Consider the following 21,057-nt stretch of genomic DNA (forward strand, 5'->3'; position numbering starts at 1 on the left):
TAAATGTCTATATCTATATGTTCACCATCTAAATGTCTATATCTATATGTTCACCATCTAAATGTCTATATCTATATGTTCACCATCTAAATGCCTATATCTATATGTTCACCATCTAAATATCTATATCCATATGTTCACCATCTAAATGTCTATATCAATAAGTTCACCATCTAAATGTCTATATCAATATGTTCACCATCTAAATGTCTATATCCATATGTTCACCATCTAAATGCCTATATCTATATGTTCACCATCTAAATGTCTATATCTATATGTTCACCATCTAAATGCCTATATCAATATGTTCACCATCTAAATGTCTATATCAATATGTTCACCATCTAAATGTCTATATCAATATGTTCACCATCTAAATGTCTATATATGTTCACCATCTAAATGTCTATATCTATATGTTCACCATCTAAATGTCTATATCTATATGTTCACCATCTAAATGTCTATATCTATATGTTCACCATCTAAATGTCTATATCTATATGTTCACCATCTAAATGTCTATATCCATATGTTCACCATCTAAATGTCTATATCCGTATGTTCACCATCTAAATGTCTATATCTATATGTTCACCATCTAAATGCCTATATCAATATGTTCACCATCTAAATGTCTATATCAATATGTTCACCATCTAAATGTCTATATATGTTCACCATCTAAATGTCTATATCCGTATGTTCACCATCTAAATGCCTATATCAATATGTTCACCATCTAAATGTCTATATCCGTATGTTCACCATCTAAATGCCTATATCAATATGTTCACCATCTAAATGCCTATATCAATATGTTCACCATCTAAATGTCTATATCTATACCATCTAAATGTCTATATCTATATGTTCACCATCTAAATGTCTATATCCGTATGTTCACCATCTAAATGCCTATATCAATATGTTCACCATCTAAATGTCTATATCCGTATGTTCACCATCTAAATGTCTATATCTATATGTTCACCATCTAAATGTCTATATCTATATGTTCACCATCTAAATGTCTATATCTATATGTTCACCATCTAAATGACTATATCTATATGTTCACCATCTAAATGTCTATATCTATATGTTCACCATCTAAATGCCTATATCTATATGTTCACCATCTAAATGCCTATATCTATATGTTCACCATCTAAATGTCTATATCTATATCTATACCATCTAAATGTCTATATCTATATGTTCACCATCTAAATGTCTATATCTATATGTTCACCATCTAAATGTCTATATCATCTAAATGTCTATATCTATATGTTCACCATCTAAATGTCTATATCCGTATGTTCACCATCTAAATGTCTATATCCGTATGTTCACCATCTAAATGTCTATATCTATACCATCTAAATATCTATATCTATATGTTCACCATCTAAATGTCTATATCTATATGTTCACCATCTAAATGTCTATATCTATATGTTCACCATCTAAATGTCTATATCTATATGTTCACCATCTAAATGTCTATATCTATATGTTCACCATCTAAATGCCTATATCTATATGTTCACCATCTAAATATCTATATCCATATGTTCACCATCTAAATGTCTATATCAATAAGTTCACCATCTAAATGTCTATATCAATATGTTCACCATCTAAATGTCTATATCCATATGTTCACCATCTAAATGCCTATATCTATATGTTCACCATCTAAATGTCTATATCTATATGTTCACCATCTAAATGCCTATATCAATATGTTCACCATCTAAATGTCTATATCAATATGTTCACCATCTAAATGTCTATATATGTTCACCATCTAAATGTCTATATCCATATGTTCACCATCTAAATGTCTATATCTATATGTTCACCATCTAAATGTCTATATCTATATGTTCACCATCTAAATGTCTATATCTATATGTTCACCATCTAAATGTCTATATCTATATGTTCACCATCTAAATGTCTATATCCATATGTTCACCATCTAAATGTCTATATCTATATGTTCACCATCTAAATGCCTATATCAATATGTTCACCATCTAAATGTCTATATCAATATGTTCACCATCTAAATGTCTATATATGTTCACCATCTAAATGTCTATATCCGTATGTTCACCATCTAAATGCCTATATCAATATGTTCACCATCTAAATGTCTATATCCGTATGTTCACCATCTAAATGCCTATATCAATATGTTCACCATCTAAATGCCTATATCAATATGTTCACCATCTAAATGTCTATATCTATACCATCTAAATGTCTATATCTATATGTTCACCATCTAAATGTCTATATCCGTATGTTCACCATCTAAATGCCTATATCAATATGTTCACCATCTAAATGTCTATATCCGTATGTTCACCATCTAAATGTCTATATCTATATGTTCACCATCTAAATGTCTATATCTATATGTTCACCATCTAAATGTCTATATCTATATGTTCACCATCTAAATGACTATATCTATATGTTCACCATCTAAATGTCTATATCTATATGTTCACCATCTAAATGCCTATATCTATATGTTCACCATCTAAATGTCTATATCTATACCATCTAAATGTCTATATCTATATGTTCACCATCTAAATGTCTATATCTATATGTTCACCATCTAAATGTCTATATCTATATGTTCACCATCTAAATGTCTATATCTATACCATCTAAATGTCTATATCTATATGTTCACCATCTAAATGTCTATATCCGTATGTTCACCATCTAAATGTCTATATCCGTATGTTCACCATCTAAATGTCTATATCTATACCATCTAAATGTCTATATCTATATGTTCACCATCTAAATGCCTATATCAATATGTTCACCATCTAAATGTCTATATCTATATGTTCACCATCTAAATGTCTATATCCATATGTTCACCATCTAAATGCCTATATCAATATGTTCACCATCTAAATGTCTATATCCATATGTTCACCATCTAAATGTCTATATCTATATGTTCACCATCTAAATGTCTATATCTATATGTTCACCATCTAAATGTCTATATCTATATGTTCACCATCTAAATGTCTATATCTATATGTTCACCATCTAAATGTCTATATCTATATGTTCACCATCTAAATGCCTATATCTATATGTTCACCATCTAAATGCCTATATCTATATGTTCACCATCTAAATGTCTATATCTATACCATCTAAATGTCTATATCTATATGTTCACCATCTAAATGTCTATATCTATATGTTCACCATCTAAATGTCTATATCTATACCATCTAAATGTCTATATCTATATGTTCACCATCTAAATGTCTATATCTATATGTTCACCATCTAAATGTCTATATCCGTACGTTCACCATCTAAATGCCTATATCAATATGTTCACCATCTAAATGCCTATATCTATATGTTCACCATCTAAATGCCTATATCCGTATGTTCACCATCTAAATGTCTATATCTATATGTTCACCATCTAAATGCCTATATCCATATGTTCACCATCTAAATGCCTATATCTATATGTTCACCATCTAAATGCCTATATCCATATGTTCACCATCTAAATGTCTATATCTATATGTTCACCATCTAAATGTCTATATCTATATGTTCACCATCTAAATGTCTATATCTATATGTTCACCATCTAAATGTCTATATCCATATGTTCACCATCTAAATGTCTATATCCGTATGTTCACCATCTAAATGTCTATATCTATATGTTCACCATCTAAATGCCTATATCAATATGTTCACCATCTAAATGTCTATATCAATATGTTCACCATCTAAATGCCTATATCAATATGTTCACCATCTAAATGTCTATATATGTTCACCATCTAAATGTCTATATCCGTATGTTCACCATCTAAATGCCTATATCAATATGTTCACCATCTAAATGTCTATATCCGTATGTTCACCATCTAAATGCCTATATCAATATGTTCACCATCTAAATGCCTATATCAATATGTTCACCATCTAAATGTCTATATCTATACCATCTAAATGTCTATATCTATATGTTCACCATCTAAATGTCTATATCCGTATGTTCACCATCTAAATGCCTATATCAATATGTTCACCATCTAAATGTCTATATCCGTATGTTCACCATCTAAATGTCTATATCTATATGTTCACCATCTAAATGTCTATATCTATATGTTCACCATCTAAATGTCTATATCTATATGTTCACCATCTAAATGACTATATCTATATGTTCACCATCTAAATGTCTATATCATCTAAATGTCTATATCTATATGTTCACCATCTAAATGTCTATATCTATATGTTCACCATCTAAATGTCTATATATATGTTCACCATCTAAATGTCTATATCCGTATTTTCACCATCTAAATGCCTATATCAATATGTTCACCATCTAAATGTCTATATCTATATGTTCACCATCTAAATGCCTATATCCGTATGTTCACCATCTAAATGCCTATATCCGTATGTTCACCATCTAAATGTCTATATCTATATGTTCACCATCTAAATGCCTATATCCATATGTTCACCATCTAAATGCCTATATCCATATGTTCACCATCTAAATGTCTATATCTATATGTTCACCATCTAAATGTCTATATCTATATGTTCACCATCTAAATGTCTATATCTATATGTTCACCATCTAAATGTCTATATCTATATGTTCCCCATCTAAATGTCTATATCTATATGTTCACCATCTAAATGTCTATATCTATATGTTCACCATCTAAATGTCTATATCTATATGTTCACCATCTAAATGTCTATATCTATACCATCTAAATGTCTATATCTATATGTTCACCATCTAAATGTCTATATCTATATGTTCACCATCTAAATGTCTATATCTATATGTTCACCATCTAAATGTCTATATCTATACCATCTAAATGTCAATATCTATATGTTCACCATCTAAATGTCTATATCTATATGTTCACCATCTAAATGTCTATATCCATATGTTCACCATCTAAATGCCTATATCAATATGTTCACCATCTAAATGTCTATATCCATATGTTCACCATCTAAATGTCTATATCTATATGTTCACCATCTAAATGTCTATATCTATATGTTCACCATCTAAATGTCTATATCTATATGTTCACCATCTAAATGTCTATATCTATATGTTCACCATCTAAATGTCTATATCTATATGTTCACCATCTAAATGTCTATATCTATATGTTCACCATCTAAATGTCTATATCTATATGTTCACCATCTAAATGTCTATATATATGTTCACCATCTAAATGCCTATATCCGTATGTTCACCATCTAAATGTCTATATCCGTATGTTCACCATCTAAATGTCTATCTATATGTTCACCATCTAAATATCTATATCAATATGTTCACCATCTAAATGTCTATCTATATGTTCACCATCTAAATGCCTATATCCGTATGTTCACCATCTAAATGCCTATATCCATATGTTCACCATCTAAATGTCTATATCTATATGTTCACCATCTAAATGTCTATATCCGTACGTTCACCATCTAAATGCCTATATCAATATGTTCACCATCTAAATGTCTATATCCGTATGTTCACCATCTAAATGTCTATCTATATGTTCACCATCTAAATATCTATATCAATATGTTCACCATCTAAATGTCTATCTATATGTTCACCATCTAAATGCCTATATCCGTATGTTCACCATCTAAATGCCTATATCCATATGTTCACCATCTAAATGTCTATATCTATATGTTCACCATCTAAATGTCTATATCTATATGTTCACCATCTAAATGTCTATATCTATATGTTCACCATCTAAATGTCTATATCCATATGTTCACCATCTAAATGTCTATATCTATATGTTCACCATCTAAATGCCTATATCAATATGTTCACCATCTAAATGTCTATATCAATATGTTCACCATCTAAATGTCTATATATGTTCACCATCTAAATGTCTATATCCGTATGTTCACCATCTAAATGCCTATATCAATATGTTCACCATCTAAATGTCTATATCCGTATGTTCACCATCTAAATGCCTATATCAATATGTTCACCATCTAAATGCCTATATCAATATGTTCACCATCTAAATGTCTATATCTATACCATCTAAATGTCTATATCTATATGTTCACCATCTAAATGTCTATATCCGTATGTTCACCATCTAAATGCCTATATCAATATGTTCACCATCTAAATGTCTATATCCGTATGTTCACCATCTAAATGTCTATATCTATATGTTCACCATCTAAATGTCTATATCTATATGTTCACCATCTAAATGTCTATATCTATATGTTCACCATCTAAATGACTATATCTATATGTTCACCATCTAAATGTCTATATCTATATGTTCACCATCTAAATGCCTATATCTATATGTTCACCATCTAAATGCCTATATCTATATGTTCACCATCTAAATGTCTATATCTATATCTATACCATCTAAATGTCTATATCTATATGTTCACCATCTAAATGTCTATATCTATATGTTCACCATCTAAATGTCTATATCATCTAAATGTCTATATCTATATGTTCACCATCTAAATGTCTATATCCGTATGTTCACCATCTAAATGTCTATATCCGTATGTTCACCATCTAAATGTCTATATCCGTATGTTCACCATCTAAATGTCTATATCTATACCATCTAAATGTCTATATCTATATGTTCACCATCTAAATGTCTATATCTATATGTTCACCATCTAAATGTCTATATCTATATGTTCACCATCTAAATGTCTATATCTATATGTTCACCATCTAAATGTCTATATCTATATGTTCACCATCTAAATGCCTATATCTATATGTTCACCATCTAAATATCTATATCCATATGTTCACCATCTAAATGTCTATATCAATAAGTTCACCATCTAAATGTCTATATCAATATGTTCACCATCTAAATGTCTATATCCATATGTTCACCATCTAAATGCCTATATCTATATGTTCACCATCTAAATGTCTATATCTATATGTTCACCATCTAAATGCCTATATCAATATGTTCACCATCTAAATGTCTATATCAATATGTTCACCATCTAAATGTCTATATATGTTCACCATCTAAATGTCTATATCCATATGTTCACCATCTAAATGTCTATATCTATATGTTCACCATCTAAATGTCTATATCTATATGTTCACCATCTAAATGTCTATATCTATATGTTCACCATCTAAATGTCTATATCTATATGTTCACCATCTAAATGTCTATATCCATATGTTCACCATCTAAATGTCTATATCTATATGTTCACCATCTAAATGCCTATATCAATATGTTCACCATCTAAATGTCTATATCAATATGTTCACCATCTAAATGTCTATATATGTTCACCATCTAAATGTCTATATCCGTATGTTCACCATCTAAATGCCTATATCAATATGTTCACCATCTAAATGTCTATATCCGTATGTTCACCATCTAAATGCCTATATCAATATGTTCACCATCTAAATGCCTATATCAATATGTTCACCATCTAAATGTCTATATCTATACCATCTAAATGTCTATATCTATATGTTCACCATCTAAATGTCTATATCCGTATGTTCACCATCTAAATGCCTATATCAATATGTTCACCATCTAAATGTCTATATCCGTATGTTCACCATCTAAATGTCTATATCTATATGTTCACCATCTAAATGTCTATATCTATATGTTCACCATCTAAATGTCTATATCTATATGTTCACCATCTAAATGACTATATCTATATGTTCACCATCTAAATGTCTATATCTATATGTTCACCATCTAAATGCCTATATCTATATGTTCACCATCTAAATGTCTATATCTATACCATCTAAATGTCTATATCTATATGTTCACCATCTAAATGTCTATATCTATATGTTCACCATCTAAATGTCTATATCTATATGTTCACCATCTAAATGTCTATATCTATACCATCTAAATGTCTATATCTATATGTTCACCATCTAAATGTCTATATCCGTATGTTCACCATCTAAATGTCTATATCCGTATGTTCACCATCTAAATGTCTATATCTATACCATCTAAATGTCTATATCTATATGTTCACCATCTAAATGCCTATATCAATATGTTCACCATCTAAATGTCTATATCTATATGTTCACCATCTAAATGTCTATATCCATATGTTCACCATCTAAATGCCTATATCAATATGTTCACCATCTAAATGTCTATATCCATATGTTCACCATCTAAATGTCTATATCTATATGTTCACCATCTAAATGTCTATATCTATATGTTCACCATCTAAATGTCTATATCTATATGTTCACCATCTAAATGTCTATATCTATATGTTCACCATCTAAATGTCTATATCTATATGTTCACCATCTAAATGCCTATATCTATATGTTCACCATCTAAATGCCTATATCTATATGTTCACCATCTAAATGTCTATATCTATACCATCTAAATGTCTATATCTATATGTTCACCATCTAAATGTCTATATCTATATGTTCACCATCTAAATGTCTATATCTATACCATCTAAATGTCTATATCTATATGTTCACCATCTAAATGTCTATATCTATATGTTCACCATCTAAATGTCTATATCCGTACGTTCACCATCTAAATGCCTATATCAATATGTTCACCATCTAAATGCCTATATCTATATGTTCACCATCTAAATGCCTATATCCGTATGTTCACCATCTAAATGTCTATATCTATATGTTCACCATCTAAATGCCTATATCCATATGTTCACCATCTAAATGCCTATATCTATATGTTCACCATCTAAATGCCTATATCCATATGTTCACCATCTAAATGTCTATATCTATATGTTCACCATCTAAATGTCTATATCTATATGTTCACCATCTAAATGTCTATATCTATATGTTCACCATCTAAATGTCTATATCCATATGTTCACCATCTAAATGTCTATATCCGTATGTTCACCATCTAAATGTCTATATCTATATGTTCACCATCTAAATGCCTATATCAATATGTTCACCATCTAAATGTCTATATCAATATGTTCACCATCTAAATGCCTATATCAATATGTTCACCATCTAAATGTCTATATATGTTCACCATCTAAATGTCTATATCCGTATGTTCACCATCTAAATGCCTATATCAATATGTTCACCATCTAAATGTCTATATCCGTATGTTCACCATCTAAATGCCTATATCAATATGTTCACCATCTAAATGCCTATATCAATATGTTCACCATCTAAATGTCTATATCTATACCATCTAAATGTCTATATCTATATGTTCACCATCTAAATGTCTATATCCGTATGTTCACCATCTAAATGCCTATATCAATATGTTCACCATCTAAATGTCTATATCCGTATGTTCACCATCTAAATGTCTATATCTATATGTTCACCATCTAAATGTCTATATCTATATGTTCACCATCTAAATGTCTATATCTATATGTTCACCATCTAAATGACTATATCTATATGTTCACCATCTAAATGTCTATATCATCTAAATGTCTATATCTATATGTTCACCATCTAAATGTCTATATCTATATGTTCACCATCTAAATGTCTATATATATGTTCACCATCTAAATGTCTATATCCGTATTTTCACCATCTAAATGCCTATATCAATATGTTCACCATCTAAATGTCTATATCTATATGTTCACCATCTAAATGCCTATATCCGTATGTTCACCATCTAAATGCCTATATCCGTATGTTCACCATCTAAATGTCTATATCTATATGTTCACCATCTAAATGCCTATATCCATATGTTCACCATCTAAATGCCTATATCCATATGTTCACCATCTAAATGTCTATATCTATATGTTCACCATCTAAATGTCTATATCTATATGTTCACCATCTAAATGTCTATATCTATATGTTCACCATCTAAATGTCTATATCTATATGTTCCCCATCTAAATGTCTATATCTATATGTTCACCATCTAAATGTCTATATCTATATGTTCACCATCTAAATGTCTATATCTATATGTTCACCATCTAAATGTCTATATCTATACCATCTAAATGTCTATATCTATATGTTCACCATCTAAATGTCTATATCTATATGTTCACCATCTAAATGTCTATATCTATACCATCTAAATGTCAATATCTATATGTTCACCATCTAAATGTCTATATCTATATGTTCACCATCTAAATGTCTATATCCATATGTTCACCATCTAAATGCCTATATCAATATGTTCACCATCTAAATGTCTATATCCATATGTTCACCATCTAATGTCTATATCTATATGTTCACCATCTAAATGTCTATATCTATATGTTCACCATCTAAATGTCTATATCTATATGTTCACCATCTAAATGTCTATATCTATATGTTCACCATCTAAATGTCTATATCTATATGTTCACCATCTAAATGTCTATATCTATATGTTCACCATCTAAATGTCTATATCTATATGTTCACCATCTAAATGTCTATATATATGTTCACCATCTAAATGCCTATATCCGTATGTTCACCATCTAAATGTCTATATCCGTATGTTCACCATCTAAATGTCTATCTATATGTTCACCATCTAAATATCTATATCAATATGTTCACCATCTAAATGTCTATCTATATGTTCACCATCTAAATGCCTATATCCGTATGTTCACCATCTAAATGCCTATATCCATATGTTCACCATCTAAATGTCTATATCTATATGTTCACCATCTAAATGTCTATATCCGTACGTTCACCATCTAAATGCCTATATCAATATGTTCACCATCTAAATGTCTATATCCGTATGTTCACCATCTAAATGTCTATCTATATGTTCACCATCTAAATATCTATATCAATATGTTCACCATCTAAATGTCTATCTATATGTTCACCATCTAAATGCCTATATCCGTATGTTCACCATCTAAATGCCTATATCCATATGTTCACCATCTAAATGTCTATATCTATATGTTCACCATCTAAATGTCTATATCCGTACGTTCACCATCTAAATGCCTATATCAATATGTTCACCATCTAAATGTCTATATCTATATGTTCACCATCTAAATGTCTATATCTATATGTTCACCATCTAAATGCCTATATCCGTATGTTCACCATCTAAATGTCTATATCTATATGTTCACCATCTAAATGCCTATATCCATATGTTCACCATCTAAATGCCTATATCTATATGTTCACCATCTAAATGCCTATATCCATATGTTCACCATCTAAATGTCTATATCTATATGTTCACCATCTAAATGTCTATATCCATATGTTCACCATCTAAATATCTATATCCATATGTTCACCATCTAAATGTCTATATCAATAAGTTCACCATCTAAATGTCTATATCAATATGTTCACCATCTAAATGTCTATATCCATATGTTCACCATCTAAATGCCTATATCTATATGTTCACCATCTAAATGTCTATATCTATATGTTCACCATCTAAATGTCTATATCTATATGTTCACCATCTAAATGTCTATATCTATATGTTCACCATCTAAATATCTATATCCATATGTTCACCATCTAAATATCTATATCCATATGTTCACCATCTAAATGTCTATATCAATAAGTTCACCATCTAAATGTCTATATCAATATGTTCACCATCTAAATGTCTATATCCATATGTTCACCATCTAAATGCCTATATCTATATGTTCACCATCTAAATGTCTATATCCATATGTTCACCATCTAAATGTCTATATCCATATGTTCACCATCTAAATGCCTATATCTATATGTTCACCATCTAAATGTCTATATCCATATGTTCACCATCTAAATGTCTATATCTATATGTTCACCATCTAAATATCTATATCCATATGTTCACCATCTAAATGTCTATATCAATAAGTTCACCATCTAAATGTCTATATCAATATGTTCACCATCTAAATGTCTATATCCATATGTTCACCATCTAAATGCCTATATCTATATGTTCACCATCTAAATGTCTATATCTATATGTTCACCATCTAAATGTCTATATCTATATGTTCACCATCTAAATGTCTATATCTATATGTTCACCATCTAAATATCTATATCCATATGTTCACCATCTAAATATCTATATCCATATGTTCACCATCTAAATGTCTATATCAATAAGTTCACCATCTAAATGTCTATATCAATATGTTCACCATCTAAATGTCTATATCCATATGTTCACCATCTAAATGCCTATATCTATATGTTCACCATCTAAATGTCTATATCTATATGTTCACCATCTAAATGTCTATATCTATATGTTCACCATCTAAATGTCTATATCTATATGTTCACCATCTAAATGTCTATATCCATATGTTCACCATCTAAATGTCTATATCCGTATGTTCACCATCTAAATGTCTATATCTATATGTTCACCATCTAAATGCCTATATCAATATGTTCACCATCTAAATGTCTATATCAATATGTTCACCATCTAAATGCCTATATCAATATGTTCACCATCTAAATGTCTATATATGTTCACCATCTAAATGTCTATATCCGTATGTTCACCATCTAAATGCCTATATCAATATGTTCACCATCTAAATGTCTATATCCGTATGTTCACCATCTAAATGCCTATATCAATATGTTCACCATCTAAATGTCTATATCCGTATGTTCACCATCTAAATGCCTATATCAATATGTTCACCATCTAAATGTCTATATCTATACCATCTAAATGTCTATATCTATATGTTCACCATCTAAATGTCTATATCCGTATGTTCACCATCTAAATGCCTATATCAATATGTTCACCATCTAAATGTCTATATCCGTATGTTCACCATCTAAATGTCTATATCTATATGTTCACCATCTAAATGTCTATATCTATATGTTCACCATCTAAATGTCTATATCTATATGTTCACCATCTAAATGACTATATCTATATGTTCACCATCTAAATGTCTATATCTATACCATCTAAATGTCTATATCTATATGTTCACCATCTAAATGTCTATATCTATATGTTCACCATCTAAATGTCTATATATATGTTCACCATCTAAATGCCTATATCCGTATGTTCACCATCTAAATGTCTATATCCGTATGTTCACCATCTAAATGTCTATATCTATATGTTCACCATCTAAATGCCTATATTCATATGTTCACCATCTAAATGCCTATATCTATATGTTCACCATCTAAATGCCTATATCCATATGTTCACCATCTAAATGTCTATATCTATATGTTCACCATCTAAATGTCTATATCAATATGTTCACCATCTAAATGTCTATATCTTCACCATCTAAATATCTATATCCATATGTTCACCATCTAAATGTCTATATCAATATGTTCACCATCTAAATGTTTATATCAATATGTTCACCATCTAAATGTCTATATCAATATGTTCACCATCTAAATGTCTATATCCATATGTTCACCATCTAAATGCCTATATCTGTATGTTCACCATCTAAATGTCTATATCTATATGTTCACCATCTAAATGTCTATATCTATATGTTCACCATCTAAATGTCTATATCTATATGTTCACCATCTAAATGTCTATATCTATATGTTCACCATCTAAATGTCTATATCCATATGTTCACCATCTAAATGTCTATATCCGTATGTTCACCATCTAAATGTCTATATCTATATGTTCACCATCTAAATGCCTATATCAATATGTTCACCATCTAAATGTCTATATCAATATGTTCACCATCTAAATGCCTATATCAATATGTTCACCATCTAAATGTCTATATCTATACCATCTAAATGTCTATATCTATATGTTCACCATCTAAATGTCTATATATGTTCACCATCTAAATGTCTACCCATATGTTCACCATCTAAATGTATATCTGCTCTGTTTTATTGATTGATGCTTAGTTTTCATAATCTCTCCCCCACAGACAAAGAGTTTGAGGCTGAACCTCGCGCAGCAGAAGGCAAAGAGGAGGATAGGGAGAGAAGCTCAAAGAGGCCACGGCCACTCCGCTCTGAGAAGGTTTCCCTTGTGAAGGAGCAGGAACCAGCAGGAGGCACCAAGAACCCCATCATCAGTGTGGTTCTGACCGCTCATGAGGCACTTCCTGGTAAGTTACAACTACATTATCACCAGTGTGGTTCTGACTGCTCATGAGGCACTTCCTGGTAAGTTACAACTACATTATCATCAGTGTGGTTCTGACCGCTCATGAGGCACTTCCTGGTAAGTTACAACTACATTATCATCAGTGTGGTTCTGACCACTCATGAGGCACTTCCTGGTAAGTTACAACTACATTATCATCAGTGTGGTTCTGACCACTCATGAGGCACTTCCTGGTAAGTTACAACTACATTATCATCAGTGTGGTTCTGACCACTCATGAGACACTTCCTGGTAAGCTACAACTATATTATGGATGCGCCCCAAATGGCACCCTACTACCTACATGGTGTGCTACTTTTGACCAGGGCCCATAGGGAATAGGGTGTAGGGAATACGGTGCCATTGGGTACGCACATGGATCAACCAGAGGATCTTCAGATTTTATCCAGAAAAGTATAGATTCACACTGTTGCTGATGGTACATTTTCAGAGTTTTATGTATGAAAAATCAGGAAAGTTTATAGTCTATGTATTCCCGATGACTTGTATAAACGTTTATCTGTTTTTCTGTCTGTGTATTTGTTTATTTAGGTGCCACAAGGATAGTGCCGATCGAGGCCACCCCGGCAGAGCCGGTTGCTACAGCAGACACAGACCCTCAGGAGGCAGGACAGAAGAGAGGATTTCAAGAATATTCCATACAACAAGCTGCTTATGAAGTGCCATTAAAGTCAAACAGGTACAGACATTTGGGTTGTACACCACACAGCAGTTGAAGATAAAGTACCCAGACTGTATTGTGGCATTAATAAACATAATGATGTCTTGAGTGAACTGAATCAATGTAGTCTACAGTATGTCATAGTCTAGGCTACTATATGTAACACTTTAATGGATGTGTCAACAACAGATTTCAGCATTGTTACTGTAGATACAAACATCATGTTTTTGCTGTAGCTCAAATAGAATTTTGGCAAGTTACTTTGGAAAAACAGCAACACATATTTGGTTCTACTGTATGTGTATTGCAACATTCCTCGTTCATACAGAATAGGACAGACCCAGTTGAAGATCTTCACCTGCGAATACTGCAACAAGGTCTTCAAGTTCCGCCACTCCTTGCAGGCCCATCTGCGAACCCACACCAACGAGAAACCCTTCAAGTGCCCACACTGCGACTACGCCAGTGCCATCAAAGCCAACCTCAGCGTTCACATGCGCAAGCACACGGGAGAGAAGTTCAGCTGTGAACACTGCTCCTTCCAGTGCCTCAGCAAGGGCCACCTCAAGGTGCACGTGGAGAGAGTTCACCACAAGATCAAGCAGCACTGTCTCTTCTGCAAGAAGAAGTACTCTGATGTCAAGAACCTGCTCAAACACATGAGGGAGAGCCACGACCTAGAGGACAAGAAGGTGAAGGAGCGCTCTCTTTTTAAAAATCTATCATATGCCTTTATACTGTCTTTATTATGAGATCTTATTGGTGTAGTTGTTAATAACATGTATTATTATGATCTTATTGATGTAGTTATTAATAACATGTATTATTATGAGATCTTATTGATGTAGTTATTAATAACATGTATTATTATGAGATCTTATTAATAACATGTATTATGATCTTATTGATGTAGTTATTAATAACATGTATTATTATGAGATCTTATTGATGTAGTTATTAATAACATGTATTATGAGATCTTATTGATGTAGTTATTAATAACATGTATTATTATGAGATCTTATTGATGTAATTATTAATAACATGTATTATGAGATCTTATTGATGTTGTTATTAATAACGTATTATTATGAGATCTTATTGATAACATGTATTATTATGAGATCTTATTGATGTAGTTATTAATAACATGTATTATTATGAGATCCTATTGATGTAGTTATTAATAACATGTATTATGAGATCCTATTGATGTAGTTATTAATAACATGTATTATGAGATCTTATTGATGTAGTTATTAATAACATGTATTATTATGAAGGTGAAGGACTCGTACCATGAGTACAGTCTACAGACCAGAGAAGGCAAGCGGCAGCTCCTCTACGACTGCCAGATCTGCGACCGCAAGTTCAAGAACGAGCTGGACCGTGACCGCCACATGATGGTCCACGGTAGTGAGAGGCCGTTTGGCTGCGAGCTGTGTGACCACGGCTGCACCAAGTTCCAGGCTCTCCAGGCTCACGTCCGCAAGCATCCCTTCCTCTACGTGTGTGCCGCCTGCCAGCAGAAGTTTGTCAGCTCCGTGCGGCTGAAGGCCCACCTGAAGGAGGCTCACCCAGAGTCAGAGGAGGCGGCTGGGTTCTCAGAGTCCATCAACAGCAGCTTCTGTCTGCTGGAGCCGGGGGACGACATCAAGAGAGAGATGCTGAGACAAGATGAGATCAGGATGGCTGAGGAGCTATCTCTACTCAACGCCCAGCAGGAGGAGGAGGAGGCCCTCGCTGGTGACCCTTCAGAGGAGCAGGAGGAGGCCCTCGCTGGTGACCCTTCAGAGGAACAGGAGGCGGCCCTCGCTGGTGACCCTTCAGAGGAACAGGTGGAGGCCCTCGCTGGTGACCCTTCAGAGGAACAGGAGGAGGCCCTCGCTGGTAACCCTTCAGAGGAACAGGAGGAGGCCCTCACTGGTGACCCTTCAGAGGAACAGGAGGAGGCCCTCACTGGTGACCCTTCAGAGGAACAGGAGGAGGCCCTCGCTGGTGACCCTTCAGAGGAACAGGAGGAGGGGGAGGGAGAAGAACAGGAGGAAGGACTGGGAGAGGGGGAGGAACAGGGAGAGGGGCTGGGAGAGGGGCTGGGGGAGGGGGAGGAACAGGTGGTCCCTGATCCGGGCCCTGAGGAGCAGACTGTAGAGACATGCGTGTTGAACCAACCTGCACAAGAGACTGAGACTCTACAAGACAGAACTGAGCCAATCAGTCCTGAACAAACCCAGACAGCAAGCAAAGGCACGACCCAGGAAGTAATCCGTGAGGAGAGACCTGATAAGACACTGGTGGAGGAAGACAAGCCTCATGGGGAGAATAACGTCATTGTGGCTGAACAAGACACTTTGGTAGAAAAGCCTTCAGGCAAGGAGGAGTCAATGGGCCACCAGCAGCATCCAGAAGAAGACAAAGGCTCTTCATCAACATCACAAGGTCATGTTGAGGAGACTCTCCGGTCTTTGGTTCTGATTCAGGGGGAGGTCATAGGTCAAACAAATGCTTCAGCTGGCCCACAAGGAGAAGATGGCACAACGGAGGAGAGGAGCGCTTTCCAACAGATTCTAGATAAATTGCAGAAAAGGCAGCTGAACATGGTTGTCTTTGACAGAATCCGAAAAGTATACGGGGACCTGGAATGTGAATACTGTGGTAAGAATATATCACGCAAATATATTGACATAGAAATCATTTTATTCTAGCAGTATAAGTTGCATTTTTACAAGAGTTTGTAATTTCAGCTATTTCATCATTTCCTGTGTTTGTAATTCATCTGTAAACCAGCTGTTTTTTTAGCCATATGTTTTTTTGTTCCCTGTCTAGGAAAGCTCTTCTGGTACCAAGTCCACTACAACATGCATGTGCGTACTCACACAAAAGAGCATCTACATTACTGTACCCAGTGCAGCTATTCTTCCATCACCAAGAACTGTCTGAAGCGACATCTGATCCAGAGACACAGTAACATCCTGCTTCAGTGTCCCATGGAACACTGTCAGTACTGCACACCTGACAAGTACAAGCTGCAGGCCCACCTCAAAACACACTTTGATAACGTGAGTCTGGGGCTGGGGCCCAAATGGAACCCTACTTTTGACCAGGGCCCAAAGGCAGTCACATAATCTGATCATTATTACATTGAAATGTTTGTTTGTTGACTCTTAACATCATCAATTGAATCCAATATTAAGGAGAAGAGAAGCTTTGCTTGCCCTGTGTGTGAGGAAACGTTCACTGAAGATAAACTGAAGCATCATATCAAGAACTTTCATCCAGGTAAGAGACCAGAACTAAGCCCAATCTTTGTTTGGTGTTCTATTACAACAGCAGAGCTTTAATGATGTTTAAATCCAAAATCTCATACCCATTTCCTGATTGGAGCCAGGCATGAAGGTAAATAAGCCTTGTCCGAGCCAGAACGGCCCATAGGGCAGGAGCCGGTCCTGTTTCTGAATCTTGAGGCAGCTTTAATGTACAGCCTCTGGACAGGACGCTGGCTATGTAGGTAAAACTCGCTCTTATCTGCAGATACGCCGATGAACACCATCTCTGAGGCGCTTGGGGTGAGGGTGCAGATGAAGGGCTTGATCGGGAAGAGAGCGTCTAAGTGTCCTTACTGTGACAGCTACTTCATGAGGAACGGAGCTGATCTGCAGCAGCACATCTGGGCTCACCAAGGTAGGACAATCAATCAAACTCATTAGACTGCGTACCAAATGCCATCCTATTCCCTATAATGCGTTCTACTTTTGGACTCTGAGGTGGCCCGAAGTGGTTTTCTACACCTTTTAAAAGGCAATAGCAACTACCACACTTAACTTTTTAGAGGAAAGTTTTACTTGCAACGAATGTGATGTGTGGTTGTCTTATCGCTGTGATGTGTGGTTGTCTTATCGCTGTGATGTGTGGTTGCCTTATCACTGTGATGTGTGGTTGTCTTATCGCTGTGATGTGTGGTTGTCTTATCGCTGTGATGTGTGGTTGTCTTATCACTGTGATATGTGGTTGTCTTATCGCTGTGATGTGTGGTTGTCTTATCGCTGTGATGTGTGGTTGTCTTATCGCTGTGATGTGTGGTTGTCTTATCGCTGTGATGTGTGGTTGTCTTATCGCTGTGATGTGTGGTTGTCTTATCGCTGTGATGTGTGGTTGTCTTATCGCTGTGATGTGTGGTTGTCTTATTCGCTGTGATGTGTGGTTGTCTTATCGCTGTGATGTGTGGTTGTCTTATCGCTGTGATGTGTGGTTGTCTTATCGCTGTGATGTGTGGTTGTCTTATCGCTGTGATGTGTGGTTGTCTTATCGCTGTGATGTGTGGTTGTCTTATCACTGTGATATGTGGTTGTCTTATCGCTGTGATGTGTGGTTGTCTTATCGCTGTGATGTGTGGTTGTCTTATCGCTGTGATGTGTGGTTGTCTTATCGCTGTGATGTGTGGTTGTCTTATCGCTGTGATGTGTGGTTGTCTTATCGCTGTGATGTGTGGTTGTCTTATCGCTGTGATGTGTGGTTGTCTTATCGCTGTGATGTGTGGTTGTCTTATCGCTGTGATGTGTGGTTGTCTTATCGCTGTGATGTGTGGTTGTCTTATCGCTGTGATGTGTGGTTGTCTTATCGCTGTGATATGTGGTTGTTCTACCTACCTTAGTTGAATGCACTGTCTGTAAATCCCTCTGGATAAGAGTGTCTGCTAAATGACTACTGTCTGTAAATGCCTCTGGATAAGAGTGTCTCCTAAATGACTACTGACTGTAAATGCCTCTGGATAAGAGTGTCTGCTAAATGACTACTGACTGTAAATGCCTCTGGATAAGAGTGTCTGCTAAATGACTACTGACTGTAAATCCCTCTGGATAAGAGTGTCTGCTAAATGACTACTGACTATAAATGCCTCTGGATAAGAGTGTCTGCTAAATGACTACTGACTGTAAATGCCTCTGGATAAGAGTGTCTGCTAAATGACTACTGACTGTAAATCTCTCTGGATAAGAGTGTCTGCTAAATGACTACTGACTGTAAATGCCTCTGGATAAGAGTGTCTGCGAAATGACTACTGTCTGTAAATGCCTCTGGATAAGAGTGTCTGCTAAATGACTACTGACTGTAAATCCCTCTGGATAAGAGTGTCTGCTAAATGACTACTGACTATAAATGCCTCTGGATAAGAGTGTCTGCTAAATGACTACTGACTATAAATGCCTCTGGATAAGAGTGTCTGCTAAATGACTACTGACTGTAAATGCCTCTGGATAAGAGTGTCTGCTAAATGACTACTGACTGTAAATGCCTCTGGATAAGAGTATCTGCTAAATGACAAATGTAAAAGCCACTGTATCTCTTCCCCCTGTTAGGAGTGAAGCCCTTCAAGTGTTCCCTGTGTGACTACGCCAGCCGCAGTAAGAGCAACCTGAAGGCCCACATGAGCAGACACACCACGGAGAAGACACACCTGTGTGACATGTGTGGCAAGAAGTTCAAGTCCAAGGTCACTCTGAAGAGCCACAAGCTGATGCACACAGAGGACGGTGAGAGAAAACCCACAAACGCTTTGAGATCTAGGGTGAGTCCCAAATGGTACGCTGTTCCCTATATAGTGCACTACTTTTGACCAGAGTTCCTGGTCAAAAGTAGTGCACTATATAGGGCTCTGGTCAATAGTAGTGCACTATATATGGAATAGGGTGCCATTTGGGATCTAGTGGGGGTAGTTAACATTGAAGTCTTATCTTTGACTGTACTAACCAGCAGGTGAGTATTATCATCCTGTCTCTGTCCCTCCATACTGTAGGTAAGCAGTTCAAATGTACAGAGTGTGATTACAGCGCTGCACAGAAACCTCTACTGGTACGACACATGGAGCAGCACGCCTCTTTCAAGGTAATCAGAAGAGGGCTGTCTCTATATAAAGCTTTTATAATACAGTCACTAGCATCAATGTATCAACACCAGCCTCTAACAAGTTAAACTTCCACTACCATAAAATACATTTGGACAGTTTAAGGGAGCGCACAATGTTCCTTCAGTAAAAGGACCCTTTCTAGTCTTCATTATTGTTGGAAGCCAGTTGAA

General features: G+C 34.6%; 1 protein-coding gene across 1 annotated transcript in view; it reads left to right on the plus strand.

Moving 5' to 3' along the window:
* The window catches only part of LOC115187772 (zinc finger protein ZFAT-like), a 35,016-nt gene that overhangs the window by 7,912 nt on the left and 6,047 nt on the right, over positions 1-21,057 (plus strand). The window contains 11 exon segments of the mRNA XM_029746797.1: positions 14,083-14,265; positions 14,856-15,003; positions 15,314-15,677; positions 16,269-17,181; positions 17,442-17,491; positions 17,493-17,640; positions 17,812-18,044; positions 18,180-18,264; positions 18,517-18,666; positions 20,340-20,513; positions 20,777-20,865. Of these exon segments, the coding sequence (XP_029602657.1) occupies positions 14,083-14,265; positions 14,856-15,003; positions 15,314-15,677; positions 16,269-17,181; positions 17,442-17,491; positions 17,493-17,640; positions 17,812-18,044; positions 18,180-18,264; positions 18,517-18,666; positions 20,340-20,513; positions 20,777-20,865 (2,537 nt within the window).

The sequence above is a fragment of the Salmo trutta genome, unplaced genomic scaffold (genome assembly GCF_901001165.1).
Source record: "Salmo trutta unplaced genomic scaffold, fSalTru1.1, whole genome shotgun sequence".
NCBI lineage: Eukaryota > Metazoa > Chordata > Actinopteri > Salmoniformes > Salmonidae > Salmo > Salmo trutta.